Source organism: Phyllobates terribilis, unplaced genomic scaffold (genome assembly GCF_046119375.1).
Source record: "Phyllobates terribilis strain yellow unplaced genomic scaffold, ASM4611937v1 Scaffold_2__4_contigs__length_985480577, whole genome shotgun sequence".
NCBI classification, from domain to species: Eukaryota; Metazoa; Chordata; class Amphibia; order Anura; family Dendrobatidae; genus Phyllobates; species Phyllobates terribilis.
The window spans coordinates 219,083,105-219,097,071 of NW_027362762.1; the positions used below are offsets into that span (position 1 = coordinate 219,083,105).

At 40.6% G+C, this 13,967-nt stretch overlaps 1 protein-coding gene across 3 annotated transcripts in view; it reads right to left on the minus strand.

Annotated features, from left to right (window-relative positions):
* Window positions 1-13,967, minus strand: part of AKAP11 (A-kinase anchoring protein 11) — a 112,051-nt gene that overhangs the window by 18,811 nt on the left and 79,273 nt on the right. For all 3 annotated transcript variants that reach the window (XM_073663908.1, XM_073663909.1, XM_073663910.1), the window contains 3 exons: window positions 13,229-13,384; window positions 4,604-4,687; window positions 2,709-2,755 (listed from right to left, as the gene is read on the minus strand). In XM_073663908.1, the coding sequence (XP_073520009.1) occupies window positions 2,709-2,755; window positions 4,604-4,687; window positions 13,229-13,384 (287 nt within the window). The remainder of the gene's footprint in view (window positions 1-2,708; window positions 2,756-4,603; window positions 4,688-13,228; window positions 13,385-13,967) is intronic.

The window sequence follows — 13,967 nt, forward strand, 5'->3', positions numbered from 1 at the left end:
TCTTCCCTTCTGAGCTTTGCACTGTGCCTCAAAAGTAGTTTTCGACCACATATGGGGTATCGGCGTACTCCGGAGAAATTGCACAACAAATTCTGGGGTCCATTTTCTAATGCTATCCTTGTGAAAATGAAAACATTTGGGTCTAAAACAACATTTTTGTGAGAAAAATATATTTTTTTCATTTTCACAGATCAACGTTGTAAAATTCTGTGAAGCACCTGTCTGTTCAAGGTTCTCACAACACATCTAGATAAATTCCTTGAGGAGTCTAATTTCCAAAATGAGGTTACTTGTGGGGGTTTTCCACTGTTTAGGCACATCAGGGCTCTCCAAACGCGACAGGACACCCTCAGACCATTCCATGAAAGTCTACATACCAAAATTTCACACCTTCCTTTCTGAGCCCTGCCGTGCGCCCAAACAGTAGTTTTCTCCTACATATGGGGAATCGGCGTACTCAGGAGAAATTGCACAACAAATTGTACTGTGCAATTTTTCCTATTACCCTTATGAAAATGTAAAATTTGGAGCAAAAAAAACATTTTTGTGGGAAAAATTTGATTTTTTTATTTTCACGGCTCAACATTATAAACTTCTGTAAAGCACCTGGGGGCTCAAGGTGCTCACCACATATCTAGATAAGTTTCTGAGGGGTCTGGTTTCCAAAATGCTGTCACTTGTGGGGGGGTTTCCACTGTTTAGGCACATCTTGGGCTTCCCAAACGCGACATGGTGTCCACTAATTTGTCATGGGTGTGTCAAGATTAATAGACAGTCGCTTTGGATCTGGCTGTAGAAGGTCACTGCACTTGGCATTACAGGTGCCGTCTTAATCCTTATTCCTTTAGGAGCCAGCGGAGACCTCCCTCCTGCTGCTGATTGACACACCCTTGCCTTGGAGTTTAAAACACTCAGTTTTCTCCAGGGAATCGTCTGTGATACTTCTGTCTACTTGTGTGCAGGCTTGGAGCACTAGCAGTCGGCTAGCTTCTTCTCTGGTGCCCTTGAAGGACAGTTGGCTTTACTCCTCAGGTGTCTGCTCAAGCTAAGTTTATCCCCTTTGCTTGTCTACCTTGTTGTCTTTAGTTTGTAGTGTGGCCTGACCAGTGCTCACCTCTCCCCCTCCCTATCTAGGGCCAAGCTCTAGGGACATCCAGGGCTTAGGGTCCTGCTCGGCGATAGGTGTGGAACCTATATAGGGACGGTAGGGTAGGCAGGGTGATATTAGATCTGCCTAAGGGTCTACACTCCCACTTTCCCTAGTGTTTGGGCTTCCTCCCCCTCTTCCATTAGTGTTGCACGCAGTTTTTCCTACACCTTGCGTGACATAATTCCAGCAAATTTTACATTCAAAAAGTCAAATGGCACTCTTTCCCTTCCGAGCCCTGTTGTGTGCCCAAGCAGTGGTTTTCCCCCACATATGGGGTATCGGCGTGCTCAGGAGAAATTGAACAACAAATTTTGGAGTCATAGAATGTTAGACTTGGAAGGGACCTCTCCAGGATCACAGTGTCCAACCCCCTGCTCAATGCAAGATTCACTAAACCATCTCAGACAAATGGCTGTCCAGCCTCTGTTTGAAGACTTCCATTGAAGGAGAACTCACAACCTCTCATGGCAGCCTGTTCCACTCATTGATCACCCTCACTGTCAAAAAGTTTTTTCTAATACCTAATCTGTATATTCTCCCATTCAGTTTCATCCCATTGCTTCTAGTCTTTCTTTGTGCAAATGAGAATAAGGATGATCCCTCTACAGTGTGATATCTCTTCAGATATTTGTAGACAGCTATTAAGTCTCCTCTTAGTCTTCTTTTTTGCAAGCTAAACATTCACAAATCCTCTAATCGTTTCTCATAGGATATTGTTTTCAGACCGGTCCATTTTCTCTTGTGAAAATAAAAAAATTGGGGCTAAAGTAATATTTTTGTGAAAAAAAATGAAATGTTTATTTTTTCCTTCCACATTTCATTAAATTCCTGTGAAGCACCTGAAGGATTAATAAACTTCTTGAATGCGATTTTGAGCATCTTTGGGGGTGCAGTTTTTATAATGGTGTCACTTTTGGGTATTTTCTGTCACTTCAAATGTGATGTGGTCCCTAAAAAAATGATTTTGTAAATTTTGTTGGAAAAATGAAAAATAAATGGTCAACTTTTAACCCTTATAACTTATCAAAAAAAAAAAAAGTTAGGTCTCAAAAATTGCACTGATACAAAGTAGACATGTGGGAAATGTTTTTTATTAACTATCTGTATCGGATAAAACTTACCAATACAAGTCTACAGATCCTTAAAAAAAAAAAAAATAATCGGACAGCATTTGGATGCCGTTCGTGGTGCATCCTTAAAAAAATAAATAAATAAAATAAATCGGACAGCATTTGGATGCTGTCCGTGTGCTTGAGAAACCTTCATGTTTTTTTTTACATCCAAGAAAAAAGGATGAAACTCATCAAACTCTGATGATAAAAACTAACAGACAGTGATGCCAGCGCTGATTGGGCGCCGGGGTCGTGTGTCACAACAACTGCACGATAGCCTCAGGGAGAGTGAGTGCAACACTGCTGGAACAGCGCCAGCACAGGACGCAAGTATATGCTTTTTTTATTTTATCAGGGCCAAGCGTTGGGTATGAGAAGGGAGTTGTACTAGTAGTGGACAACTTCTTTAACTATAAAGCCATAGGAGTAAAACCAAATAAAATTACCTTCTGCGATTATTTTTGGGTCTTCCTCTTTGTCTTCTGTGCCGTCACTAAGGTTTAACAGGCAAAAAATTATTAACAGAACAAAAATCTCTTTCACTAAGATACTCATGCAAAACTTTCAGTTAAAAAATAAAAAAACTGATTTGTTTAAGTAGTGGAGAAAGAAGAAAGTAAATGTGTCTAGGGAGTAGAAGTCTAGGGCTGCATTCACATGATGTGGCCACAGTGTTTCTTTTCCCACCATTGTGACAAAAATGCATTTTGTAACAAAATTTCAAACACAAACCCCCTTAAGAATGGAAACTCTTAACTGTACTTTTCATTGCAGTTATGTTTTACGGGTGTACCCTCTTATCTGGCTATTAAAGTCAACTATATATCATTAGTAACCAAGTGCAATCAGCTCTTAAAGATTGTGCAACAGGAATAAGAACTGTAGATTTAGGTGACAGCCCTCCAAATTATGGAGGCAGGGTTATAAAGTTCAATTAAATCTACCACCATCATGGTGGGTGATGCCGAGGTTCTGGCATAGATTAGACTGTCATCTAAGGGTGAGACAGGTGCTCTAGGTGTCCCTGAGGTTCATCTCAGTAGCCATCATCTCTGATTCACCCAGTAATGTGCATTTGACTTTATTGACTGTTCATGTTTCATGTCACAAATATTAATCCTGCCCTAGTCTCTCATCTTTCCCATATATTGTGTATATGCACTAGTGGGGCTAAAACATCTACAGAATTAATAGCCCTTCAGCCCAATATCCAAAAGGAGAGCATTTTTTTTCTAACCTATACACTTTGTCCACCTCTCATGGTTGTCTGAATTTTATGTAGTGTTTTTGAACTGTAATGTTATCTTTTAGAAAAAAAAAAGCGAATTAAAGGGGTACTCCAAGAAGATAAAACAAATTGTATACTGTCCCTGCCCTCAAACTATAAAGATGAGATGCCCAGTGCAGTTCTATTATCTTTAGAACACTTGCAATTCCATGTGACAGGAGCTGCTCCTCACTGCTCCCTCCTCCAGTCTGGAACCATATGTCACACACCAGTATTCAGCTCCCCTTTTGAGTAACAGCAAGTCCGAGAAGAGGGGGAGTGGCCACGCCCCCTGTCCTCTGAAAAGAATCAGATATTATAAGGAGATCAGCTGATGGTAACAGTATGGGGCTGCACACTGCTGTAATGTCCCAGATGGAGGGGTGAGCAGTCAAGAGCAGCTCCTGTCACCGCAGCACCCTGATAATGTCTCCCTGTCTGCAGTCCAAGGTGAGGGGGGGGTGGCATTGGTGTGGCTGCTCCCTTCTAGTAGGAGACATTATCAGAGGGCAGGCCTGGCCCCCTCACCTCGGACTGCAGACAGGGAGACATTATCAGGGGGCTGATATTACAGCAGCTGCTCTTCACTGCTCACTCCTCCGTCTGGGACATTACAGCAGTGTGCAGCTTCATGCTGTTACTATCAGAATAATCTCCTGATAATAGCCGATTCTCTGCAGAGTACAGGGGGTGTGGCCACACCCCCTCTTTCTCACAGGGGGGAGCAGCACACTAATGTGTGATGCAATACCCAGATGAAAACGGGGAGCAGTGAGGAGCAGCTGCTGTCACACAGAATTACAAGTGTGCTAAAGATAATAGAACTGCACTGGACATCTCATCTTTATAGTTTGAGGACAGGGACAGCACCATTTTTTTTTTATCTTCCCGGAGTACCCCTTTAATAACATACATTTAGACAAACTATAAAATCATTAGCTCAGCCAGTCACATGTAGGAGGAAAGCATGCACATTATTAAAGTAAAGATGACACATGCATTAGATTCAGCGGAATATTTCATGCATATTCTAGAAATCACCTATATGCATGCACAGCTTCTAACTAAACCAACCTGTCTGATGGTGGGAAGGATAAATTCTCTTCACACATGTCTCCCTCCAAACCCAGACTGCTCCAGCTACTGCTGTTACCATTACTACCAGAAGAAGACAATATTCACTGGATCACGTTTCAGGTGTATAACATGCAAAATACATCACACAATGCCATCAGGCCATCTTTATATAAAGCACTGACAATAAAATACATGGTAGAGAACATTATGTAAGGTTAAACATTTGAGTTTTATCATGACATTTGTTCTACAAGGGCATAAGAATGCCACAGAGCCGGTGTGGGGGAAGAACCTAAGGCCTGACAGTCCTTCTCTTGGCAAGAACAGCTGGTTCAGGGGTCCCGGAGCCAGACCTATGGTGATCAGTTATGGTGGCTCCTGTTAGTAGAAAAGGAGTTGTATTTATGAGAAAACCCCTTTTATTTACAAGGCCAACTAGCATTAAAAAAAAAAATCTAATATAAACTTGTGCATTAAGTTTGAGTGTTTTTCAAGATCTCTGATATATTAAATGGGAACGTTCATTGTTTACATCAGTGGATGAAAACCTGTTTAGATCATTACATAAATATGCACCTCGAAAATGAACAATAAGGCTAATGAGCTGTGCGGACTTATTTTAAACCTTCGGTAATAACTTCTTCCAGCAAAAGAATGTACACAAAAATCTCAGGAATACCAAAAGGCACAGTAATCATGCCCATGTCATCTTCAACAAGAGCAGGCTGTAATATAGGCAAGCTCACAATAAATCCATTAGGATTGGAGTTAGTGTCAATCCCAACAGTTTAACTCCTCAGATGTCCCAGTTAAACCAATAAATCCGTATATTTATGCAAAAACAAAAAAAGTACACATATTTGGTATCGCCGCGTCCGAAACAACCCGATCTATAAAACGGTCACACTAATTAACTCCTTCTGTGCACACCGTAATAAAAATAAATAAAAAACGGAGCAAAAAAATATGCTTTTTCATATCACCAAACAAAAAGTGGAAAAAAATGCAATCAAAAAGCAAAATGGAAATAAAAATGGTACCGCTGAAAACGTCATCTTGTTCCGCAAAAAAAAAGCCGCCATACAGCTCCATCAGCCGAAAAATAAAAAAGTTATAGCGCTCAGAATAAAGCAATGCAAAAAAAATATTTTTTATATAAAATTGTTTTATTGTGTAAAAGCGCCAAAATATAAAAAAAATATACAGTAAGTGTAGTATCACTGTAAACGTACTGACCCGAAGAATAACGCTGCCTTATCACTCCTACCACACGCAGAACGGCATAAAAAAAAACCCTCAAAAAACAATTCCTGAATTGTTGGTTTTTGTTAATTTTACCTCCCAAAAAACGGAATAGAAAGCGATCAAAAAATGTCAAGTACCCAAAAATGGTACCAATAAAAATGTCAACTCGTCCCGCAAAAAACAAGCCGTCACATGACTCTGTCGGCCGAAATATGGAAAAATTATAGCTCTCAAAATATGGCGATGCAAAAACTAGATTTTGCAAAAAAAAGCGTCTCTTAGCGTGTGACAGCTGTCAATCATAAAAACCCGATATAAATCTGGTATCTCTGTAATCGCACCGACCCGAAGAATAAAGTAATCTCATCACTTATACCGCACGAGGAACGGCGTAAAAAATAAATAAAACCAAATTCTTCACCTGCTACTGATTTGTTTATTATGTCTCCCAAAGATCGCAGTAAGGCTCTGTTCACATTCATCCTGCGCTCTGCGCTTACACCAGAGTTTCCGTGTAAATCTCTGAAATACGTGATTCAGATGGAACCCATGACGGAAGATTCCCTGTAATGAGGCAGACATAGGCCACTGTGGACGCCGTCTAGCCTGGGATCCCACGGTGTCATTTGTTTAAGGCGTGCATAAAAGTGCGGTTCGCCACAGTTTTGTGCACTTCTGAAAAAAAAGGACACCGCTAAACAGAGGCCAGACGGAGTCCAGAGTAACTCTGCTGCCTCATTACAGTGAATGGATCCCACAGGGGTTTCATCTGAATTACATCACTTGTAAATTTAGATGGAAATCCCGATGTAAGTGCTCAGCCTAGAGCGCCGGATAAATGTTACGTAAAATGTTCCCAATAAAAGATGTAAGTGCTCAGCCTAGAGCGCCAGATAAATGTTACGTAAAATGTTCCCAATAAAAGCTTCAACTCAGTCCTCAAAAAAAGCTAGTCCCCACTCAGGTCCATCATCTGTTAAAAATATAAGGGACTTCCAAGTTACTGGTAGCAGAAAGGCTCTGGAAAAGCGAAATGGCCCTTGCCCCCCAAAAGAAATTCTGAAAATTTTGTGCTCCCAAATCCAAATGCCTAATCTACAATAATTTGTTCTCCAATTGTCAAATAGCGCTCCGTCCCCCCCAGATCTCGCCGTATGGCTGAGCGGTATGATACAGCCACATATGGGGTATTGACACTTTTAGAAGAAATTGTGTGACACATTTCGGCACCAGTTTTACTCATTGCCCTGTGTGAAAATGTAAAATCTGAGGGTAAAACATTTTTTTGTGGTAAAAATATAATTATGCTTTTTTCACTGCCCAATGGTATAAATTTAAAAATTAAAAAATCCTCACTACTTCCCTAGATGAATTCCTTGAGAGGTGTAGTTTACAAAATGGGGTCACTTGTGGGGGTTTCTGCTGTTTCGGCGTGTCAGCGACTCTTCAAATGTGACATGGTGTCTGCAACCTATCCCAGCCAACATAGCGCTCCTTTCTCTTCCGAACCCTGCCGTACACCAAAGCAGTGGTTTTCCCCCACATATGGGGTATCGGCGTGTTCAGGAGAAATTGCACAACAAATTTCATGGTGCAATTTCTCCTGTTAACCTTATGATAATGCAAAATTAAGGGATGAAAAACGTTTTTGTGGGAAAAATGTGAAAATTTTATTTTTACAGCTCAATATTATAAACTTCTGTGAAGCAGCTGGGGGTGCAAGGTGCTCACCACACATCTAGATAAGTTCCCTAAGGGATCTAGTTTCCAAAGTGGTGGCACTTGAGGGGGGTTTCCACTGTTTAGGCACATCAGGAGCTCTCCAAATGCAACATGGCGTCTGCTAATTATTCAAATTTTACATTCAAAAAGTCTAATGACGCTCCTTCCCTTCCGAACCCTGCAGTGCGCACAAACAGTGGTTTTCCCTCACATATGGGGTATCAGCGCGCTCAAGAGAAATTGCACAAAAAATTTTGGGGTCCATTTTTTCCTGTTACCCCTGTGAAAATAAAAAAAATTGGGTCTAAAGTAACACTTTTGTGAAAAAAGTTAAATGTCAATTTTTTTCTTCCACATTCCAAAAATTCCTGTGAAGCACCTGAAGGGTTAATAAAGTTCTTGAATGTGGTTTTGAGCACCTTGAGGGGTGCAGTTTTTAGAATGGTGTCACTTTTGGGTGTTTTCTGTCATAAAGACCCCTCAAGGTGACTTCAAATATGATGTGGTCCCTAAAAAAATGTTTTTGTAAATTTTGCTGGAAAAATGAGAAATCGCTGGTCAACTTTTAACCCTTATAGCTCCCTAACAAAAAAAAATTTTGGTTCCAAAATTGTGCTGATGTAAAGTAGACATGTGGGAAATGTTATTTATTAACTATTTTGTGTGACATATCTCTCGGATTTAAGGGCATGAAAATTCAAAGTTTGAAAATTGCAAAATTTTCGCCAAATTTCCGATTTTTTCACAAATAAACGCAAGTGATATCGAAGAAATTTTACCACTATCATGAAGTACAATATGTCACGAAAAAACAATCTCAGAATCAGGGGGATCCGTTGAAGCGTTCCAGAGTAATTACTTCATAAAGTGACAGTGGTCAGAATTGAAAAAATTGGCCCGGTCACGAAGGCAAAAACAGGCTCTGGTGCGAAGTGGTTAAAAAAAAAAACCCCAAACAATGGCAGAATTGCAATTTTGTTTATATTCTTTCACATAGAGAATTAATAATAGATATGGTAATTAATCAATGACACGTACAGTACAGACCAAAAGTTTGGATACACCTTCTCATTTAAAGATTTTTCTGTATTTTCATGACTGAAAATTGTACATTCACACTGAAGTCATCAAAACTATGAATTAACACATGTGGAATTATATACTTAACAAAAAAGTGTGAAACAACTGAAAATATGTCTTATATTCTAGGTTCTTCAAAGTAGCCACCTTTTGCTTTGATGACTGCTTTGCACACTCTTGGCATTCTCTTGATGAGCTTCAAGAGGTAGTCACCGGAAATGGTTTTCACTTCACAGGTGTGCCCTGTCAGGTTTAATAAGTGGGATTTCTTGCCTTATAAATGGGGATGGGACCATCAGTTGTGCTGTGCAGAAGTCTGGTGGATACACAGCTGATAGTCCTACTGAATAGACTGTTAGAATTTGTATTATGGCAAGAAAAAAGCAGCCAAGTAAAGAAAAAGGAGTGGCCATCATTACTTTAAGAAATGAAGGTCAGTCAGTGCGAAAAATTGGGAAAACTTTGAAAGTGTCCCCAAGTGCAGTTGCAAAAACCATCAAGCGCTACAAAGAAACTGGCTCACATGAGGACCGCCCCAGGAAAGGAAGACCAAGAGTCACCTCTGCTTCTGAGGATAAGTTTATCCGAGTCACCAGCCTCAGAAATCGCAGGTTAACAGCAGCTCAGATTAGAGACCAGGTCAGTGCCACACAGAGTTCTAGCAGCAGACACATCTCTACAACAACTGTTAAGAGGAGACTTTGTGCAGCAGGCCTTCATGGTAAAATAGCTGCTAGGAAACCACTGCTAAGGACAGGCAACAAGCAGAAAACACTTGTTTGGGCTAAAGAACACAAGGAATGGACATTAGACCAGTGGAAATCTGTGCTTTGGTCTGAGGAGTCCAAATTTGAGATCTTTGGTTCCAACCACCGTGTCTTTGTGCGACGCAGAAAAGGTGAACGGATGGACTCTACATGCCTGGTTCCCACCGTGAAGCATGGAGGAGGAGGTGTGATGGTGTGGGGGTGCTTTGCTGGTGACACTGTTGGGGATTTATTCAAAATTTAAGGCATACTGAACCAGCATGGCTACCCAGCATCTTGCAGCGGCATGCTATTCCATCCGGTTTGCGTTTAGTTGGACCATTATTTATTTTTCAACAGGACAATGACCCCAAACACACCTCCAGGCTGTGTAAGGGCTATTTGACCAAGAAGGAGAGTGATGGGGTGCTACGCCAGATGACCTGGCCTCCAATCACCAGACCTGAACCCAATCGAGATGGTTTGGGGTGAGCTGAACCGCAGAGTGAAGGCAAAAGGGCCAACAAGTGCTAAGCATCTCTGGGAACTCCTTCAAGATTGTTGGAAGACCATTTCCGGTGACTACCTCTTGAAGCTCATCAAGAGAATGCCAAGAGTGTGCAAAGCAGTCATCAAAGCAAAAGGTGGCTACTTTGAAGAACCTAGAATATAAGACATATTTTCAGTTGTTTCACACTTTTTTGTTAAGTATATAATTCCACTTGTGTTAATTTATAGTTTTGATGCCTTCAGTGTGAATGTACAATTTTCAGTCATGAAAATACAGAAAAATCTTTAAATGAGGTGTGTCCAAACTTTTGGTCTGTACTGTATATAGATTTTTTTTTAATTAAAAAAATAAACCCTCATGCAGAAATCAACTGAAAAACAAACAAGTTATGGCTCTTAGACAGTTTTTAACCATTATTTTTTTTTTCTTTTTGATAGCTGTATTTGTGCTCTGAGGCGGCGAGGGGGTTGAACATTACAGGTTTCTAGTCAGTTGCTACAAACAGAGATCTTGAAAACCACTAGGAATTAAAAGACAAAGTTTCCTGTAAATGAAATTACTCAAGTGTTTGTTCCTTTTTTAATCAGGGATTGCTGCATACAATCATATTCTTGTGATGGGCACAATACTTGGAACCGTAGTTAAATTCACCAGCGATCACCAACATAGTGTTATGTTCCATTCACATCACGTTAGAGCCTTCTGGAAGATGTAGACATTCAGAACATCTCCTTACATATACAGTGCCTACAAGTAGTATTCAACTCCCTGCAGATTTAGCTGGTTGACACATGCGGAATTAACTTGGCATTGTGACATTTGTACTGTAGATCAGCCTGGAAGTGGGAAATGCACTGCAGCAAATTTTTTTTTTTTTTAAAACGTTAAAAGTTAATTCAGAGTGTCATTTATTATTCAACCCCTCAAACCACAAGAATTCTGTTTGGTCCCCCAAAAGTATTAAGAAGTAGTTCAGGCACCAAGAATAATGAGCTTCACATGTGTGGATTAAAGATCTCTTTTGCCAGCCTTTTCTGACTATTTAAGACCCTCCCCAAACTTGTGAACAGCACTCAGACATGGTCAACATGGGAAAGACAAAGGAGCATTCCAAGGCCATCAGAGACAAGATCGTGGAGGGTCACAAGGCTGGCAAGGGGTACAAAACCCTTTCCAAGGAGTTGGGCCTACCTGTCTCCACTGTTGGGAGCATCATCCGTAAGTGGAAGGCTTATGGAACTACTGCTAGCCTTCCACGGCCAGGACAGCCTTTGAAAGTGTCCTCCCGTGCCGAGGCCAGGCTTGTCCGAAGAGTCAAGGCTAACCCAAGGACAACAAGGAAGGAGCTCCGGGAAGATCTCATGGCAGTGGGGACATTGGTTTCAGACGAGCCCGTAAGGTACCTTTACTTTCAAAGCGTCATGTCAAGGCTCGTCTACAGTTTGCTCATGATCACTTGGAGGACTCTGAGACAGACTGGTTCAAGGTTCTATGGTCTGATGAGACCAAGATCGAGATCTTTGGTGCCAACCACACACGTGTCGTTTGGAGACTGGATGGCACTGCATACGACCCCAAGAATACCATCCCTACAGTCAAGCATGGTGGTGGCAGCATCATGCTGTGGGGCTGTTTCTCTGCCAAGGGACCTGGCCATCTGGTCCGCATCCATGGGAAGATGGATAGCACGGCCTACCTGGAGATTTTGGCCAAGAACCTCCGCTCCTCCATCAAGGATCTTAAGATGGGTCGTAATTTCATCTTCCAACAAGACAACGACCCAAAGCACACAGCCAAGAAAACCAAGGCCTGGTTCAAGAGGGAAAAAGTCAAGGTGTTGGAGTGGCCTAGTCAATCTCCTGACCTTAACCCAATTGAAAACTTGTGGAAGGAGCTCAAGAATAAAGTCCACATGAGACACCCAAAGAACCTAGATAACTTGGAGAAGATCTGCATGGAGGAGTGGGCCAAGATAACTCCACAGACCTGTGCCGGCCTTATCAGGTCTTATAAAAAACGATTATTAGCTGTAATTGCAAACAAGGGTTATTCCACAAAATATTAAACATAGGGGTTGTATAATAATTGACCCACACTTTTATGTTTAAAAGTTAATAAAATTCAACTGAGCAACATAACTTTTTGGTTTGTAAGATTTATGCTTCTGTTCATAAAACCTACTCTCGTTTGCAGTTTGAAGGCTCTAACTTATTTGCATCTTATCAAACCAGCTAAATCTGCAGGGGGTTGAATACTACTTGTAGGCACTGTACCAGCTCATAGGAATAGTCATATATTGTCAATTGACTACAAGGTAAAAAGAGACGGTATCCTGCGTGTTATACATTTCTTTATTAGATTTCTCTGCATAGAAAAGTTTTGTCTACTATGCTTCTCTATACAGAAAATAAAAAAGGATAGTAATGTATCCCAACCCAAGCTCCATGGATATATTTAATAGAAGCTTTTCCAAGTGCATACACCAAACTTTAGGCTCCAACCTGCCTTATACACATGGCGCTTTTGAAGCGCATTTTTTTTCTGCGTGTCTTTGTGCAGAAAAAAAAGCTCCATTTTACAGTACCAGCAAAGTAAATTAGATTTTTAAAATCTCATTCACATGCTGCGTCATTACTCCTTTAGCTTTTTGAGCATTTGTTGAAATCTGCACCATATCAATTCTTTCAGCACTTTTCTACCCATCCGCATAGAAAAAAATGCAGGTAAAAACACTGCAAAAATACACGTAAAAAATTTGTGCATTTTAAGCGGGTTTTTTTCGCCTACACTCTGGTTTTTAGTGCATAAAAATCTGCAGTAAAAAAAAGGCTGTGTGAACATACCCCAACACTAAGAATGAATTTATCCAAACAAACACATGGAACTTCAAAGGGATCACAAGCTTTAAACTATTTGCATATAGGAAATCAGAACAGATCTACATTTTATGTTTTAGTCATCTTTCAGATAGGCAAATAGAGCTTAGCACAGCAGGCTGAAAATGGAAGTTGGCAGAATATCACTTTTCAAGTATTCTAGCTCACATGGCCAGGAAAACTAAAGATTGTAGCATTATAGTCTAGAGCTGCACTCATAATTCTGCAGGCTGCAAAATGTGTCTGTACAAGATAAATAATGCAGTTGCTTTCAATTTTGTCTGGAGATTAGATCTATATAAAATTATGTTAAATAGATGAAAATAGCTTTTAATTTCCTTTTATAGCAAATGTTTTAATCAACATTTCCCTATATATTAATTGTAACGTGCTGAGGAATATGGTGCTATATAAATAAAATTATTATTATAATGTCACTTACCTATCACTAAGATGAAGAAAACTGCTGCATTCATCCTGGTGTTCATCTTCAAAGCTCAAATTTGACCAGCTGCCTGTGCTGTCATCGCCCATGCTGACACTGGTGGGTTGGCTGGTCACTGAGTCTACTGACTGGAAGCCATCTTTGCCAATAGAACTAAAAGAAAAGAACAAAAATATCTTTAAAATTTACGGTAAATAATGTGCAAATAATCAGCGAAAAAGGCAATAGGTAAACCATGAGCCACCAGGGTCAAGACAGTTATACCAACAACAGTAACAAAATACAAAGCAAAATGGTGGGGTTGTAAATTCACTATTTGGAATAGTTTTAAAAGAAGTCTGTTAGCACAAATGACTGATCAAACCAAGCACAGGCACTCAGTGCACCCTTGGTCAAACAGTTCAGTAAACCTTACCTCCTGGGGTTTTTTCATCTATATCTGCTCCCCTCTTCCTTGGATTATAGCGCTGGCTTTATAGAAGCCATACAGGGGCAGAGACAGATAAAAAAATAAGTTGCTGGGAAGGTGCATTGAACTGCTTGGCTGCACCAAGAGCCTGTGCTTGGTTTGATAGGTCATTTTGTGCTGACAGACTCATTTTAATAAGGAAACAACTAGAGTTGATACGTATTGATTTTGGAGTCCCAATCCATCGGCCACAACAATGGACAGTGGTCGGTGGCCACTAAACAGGAGCGAGAAAACTGCCCCTTACCTGACGGCATCAACGGCTCT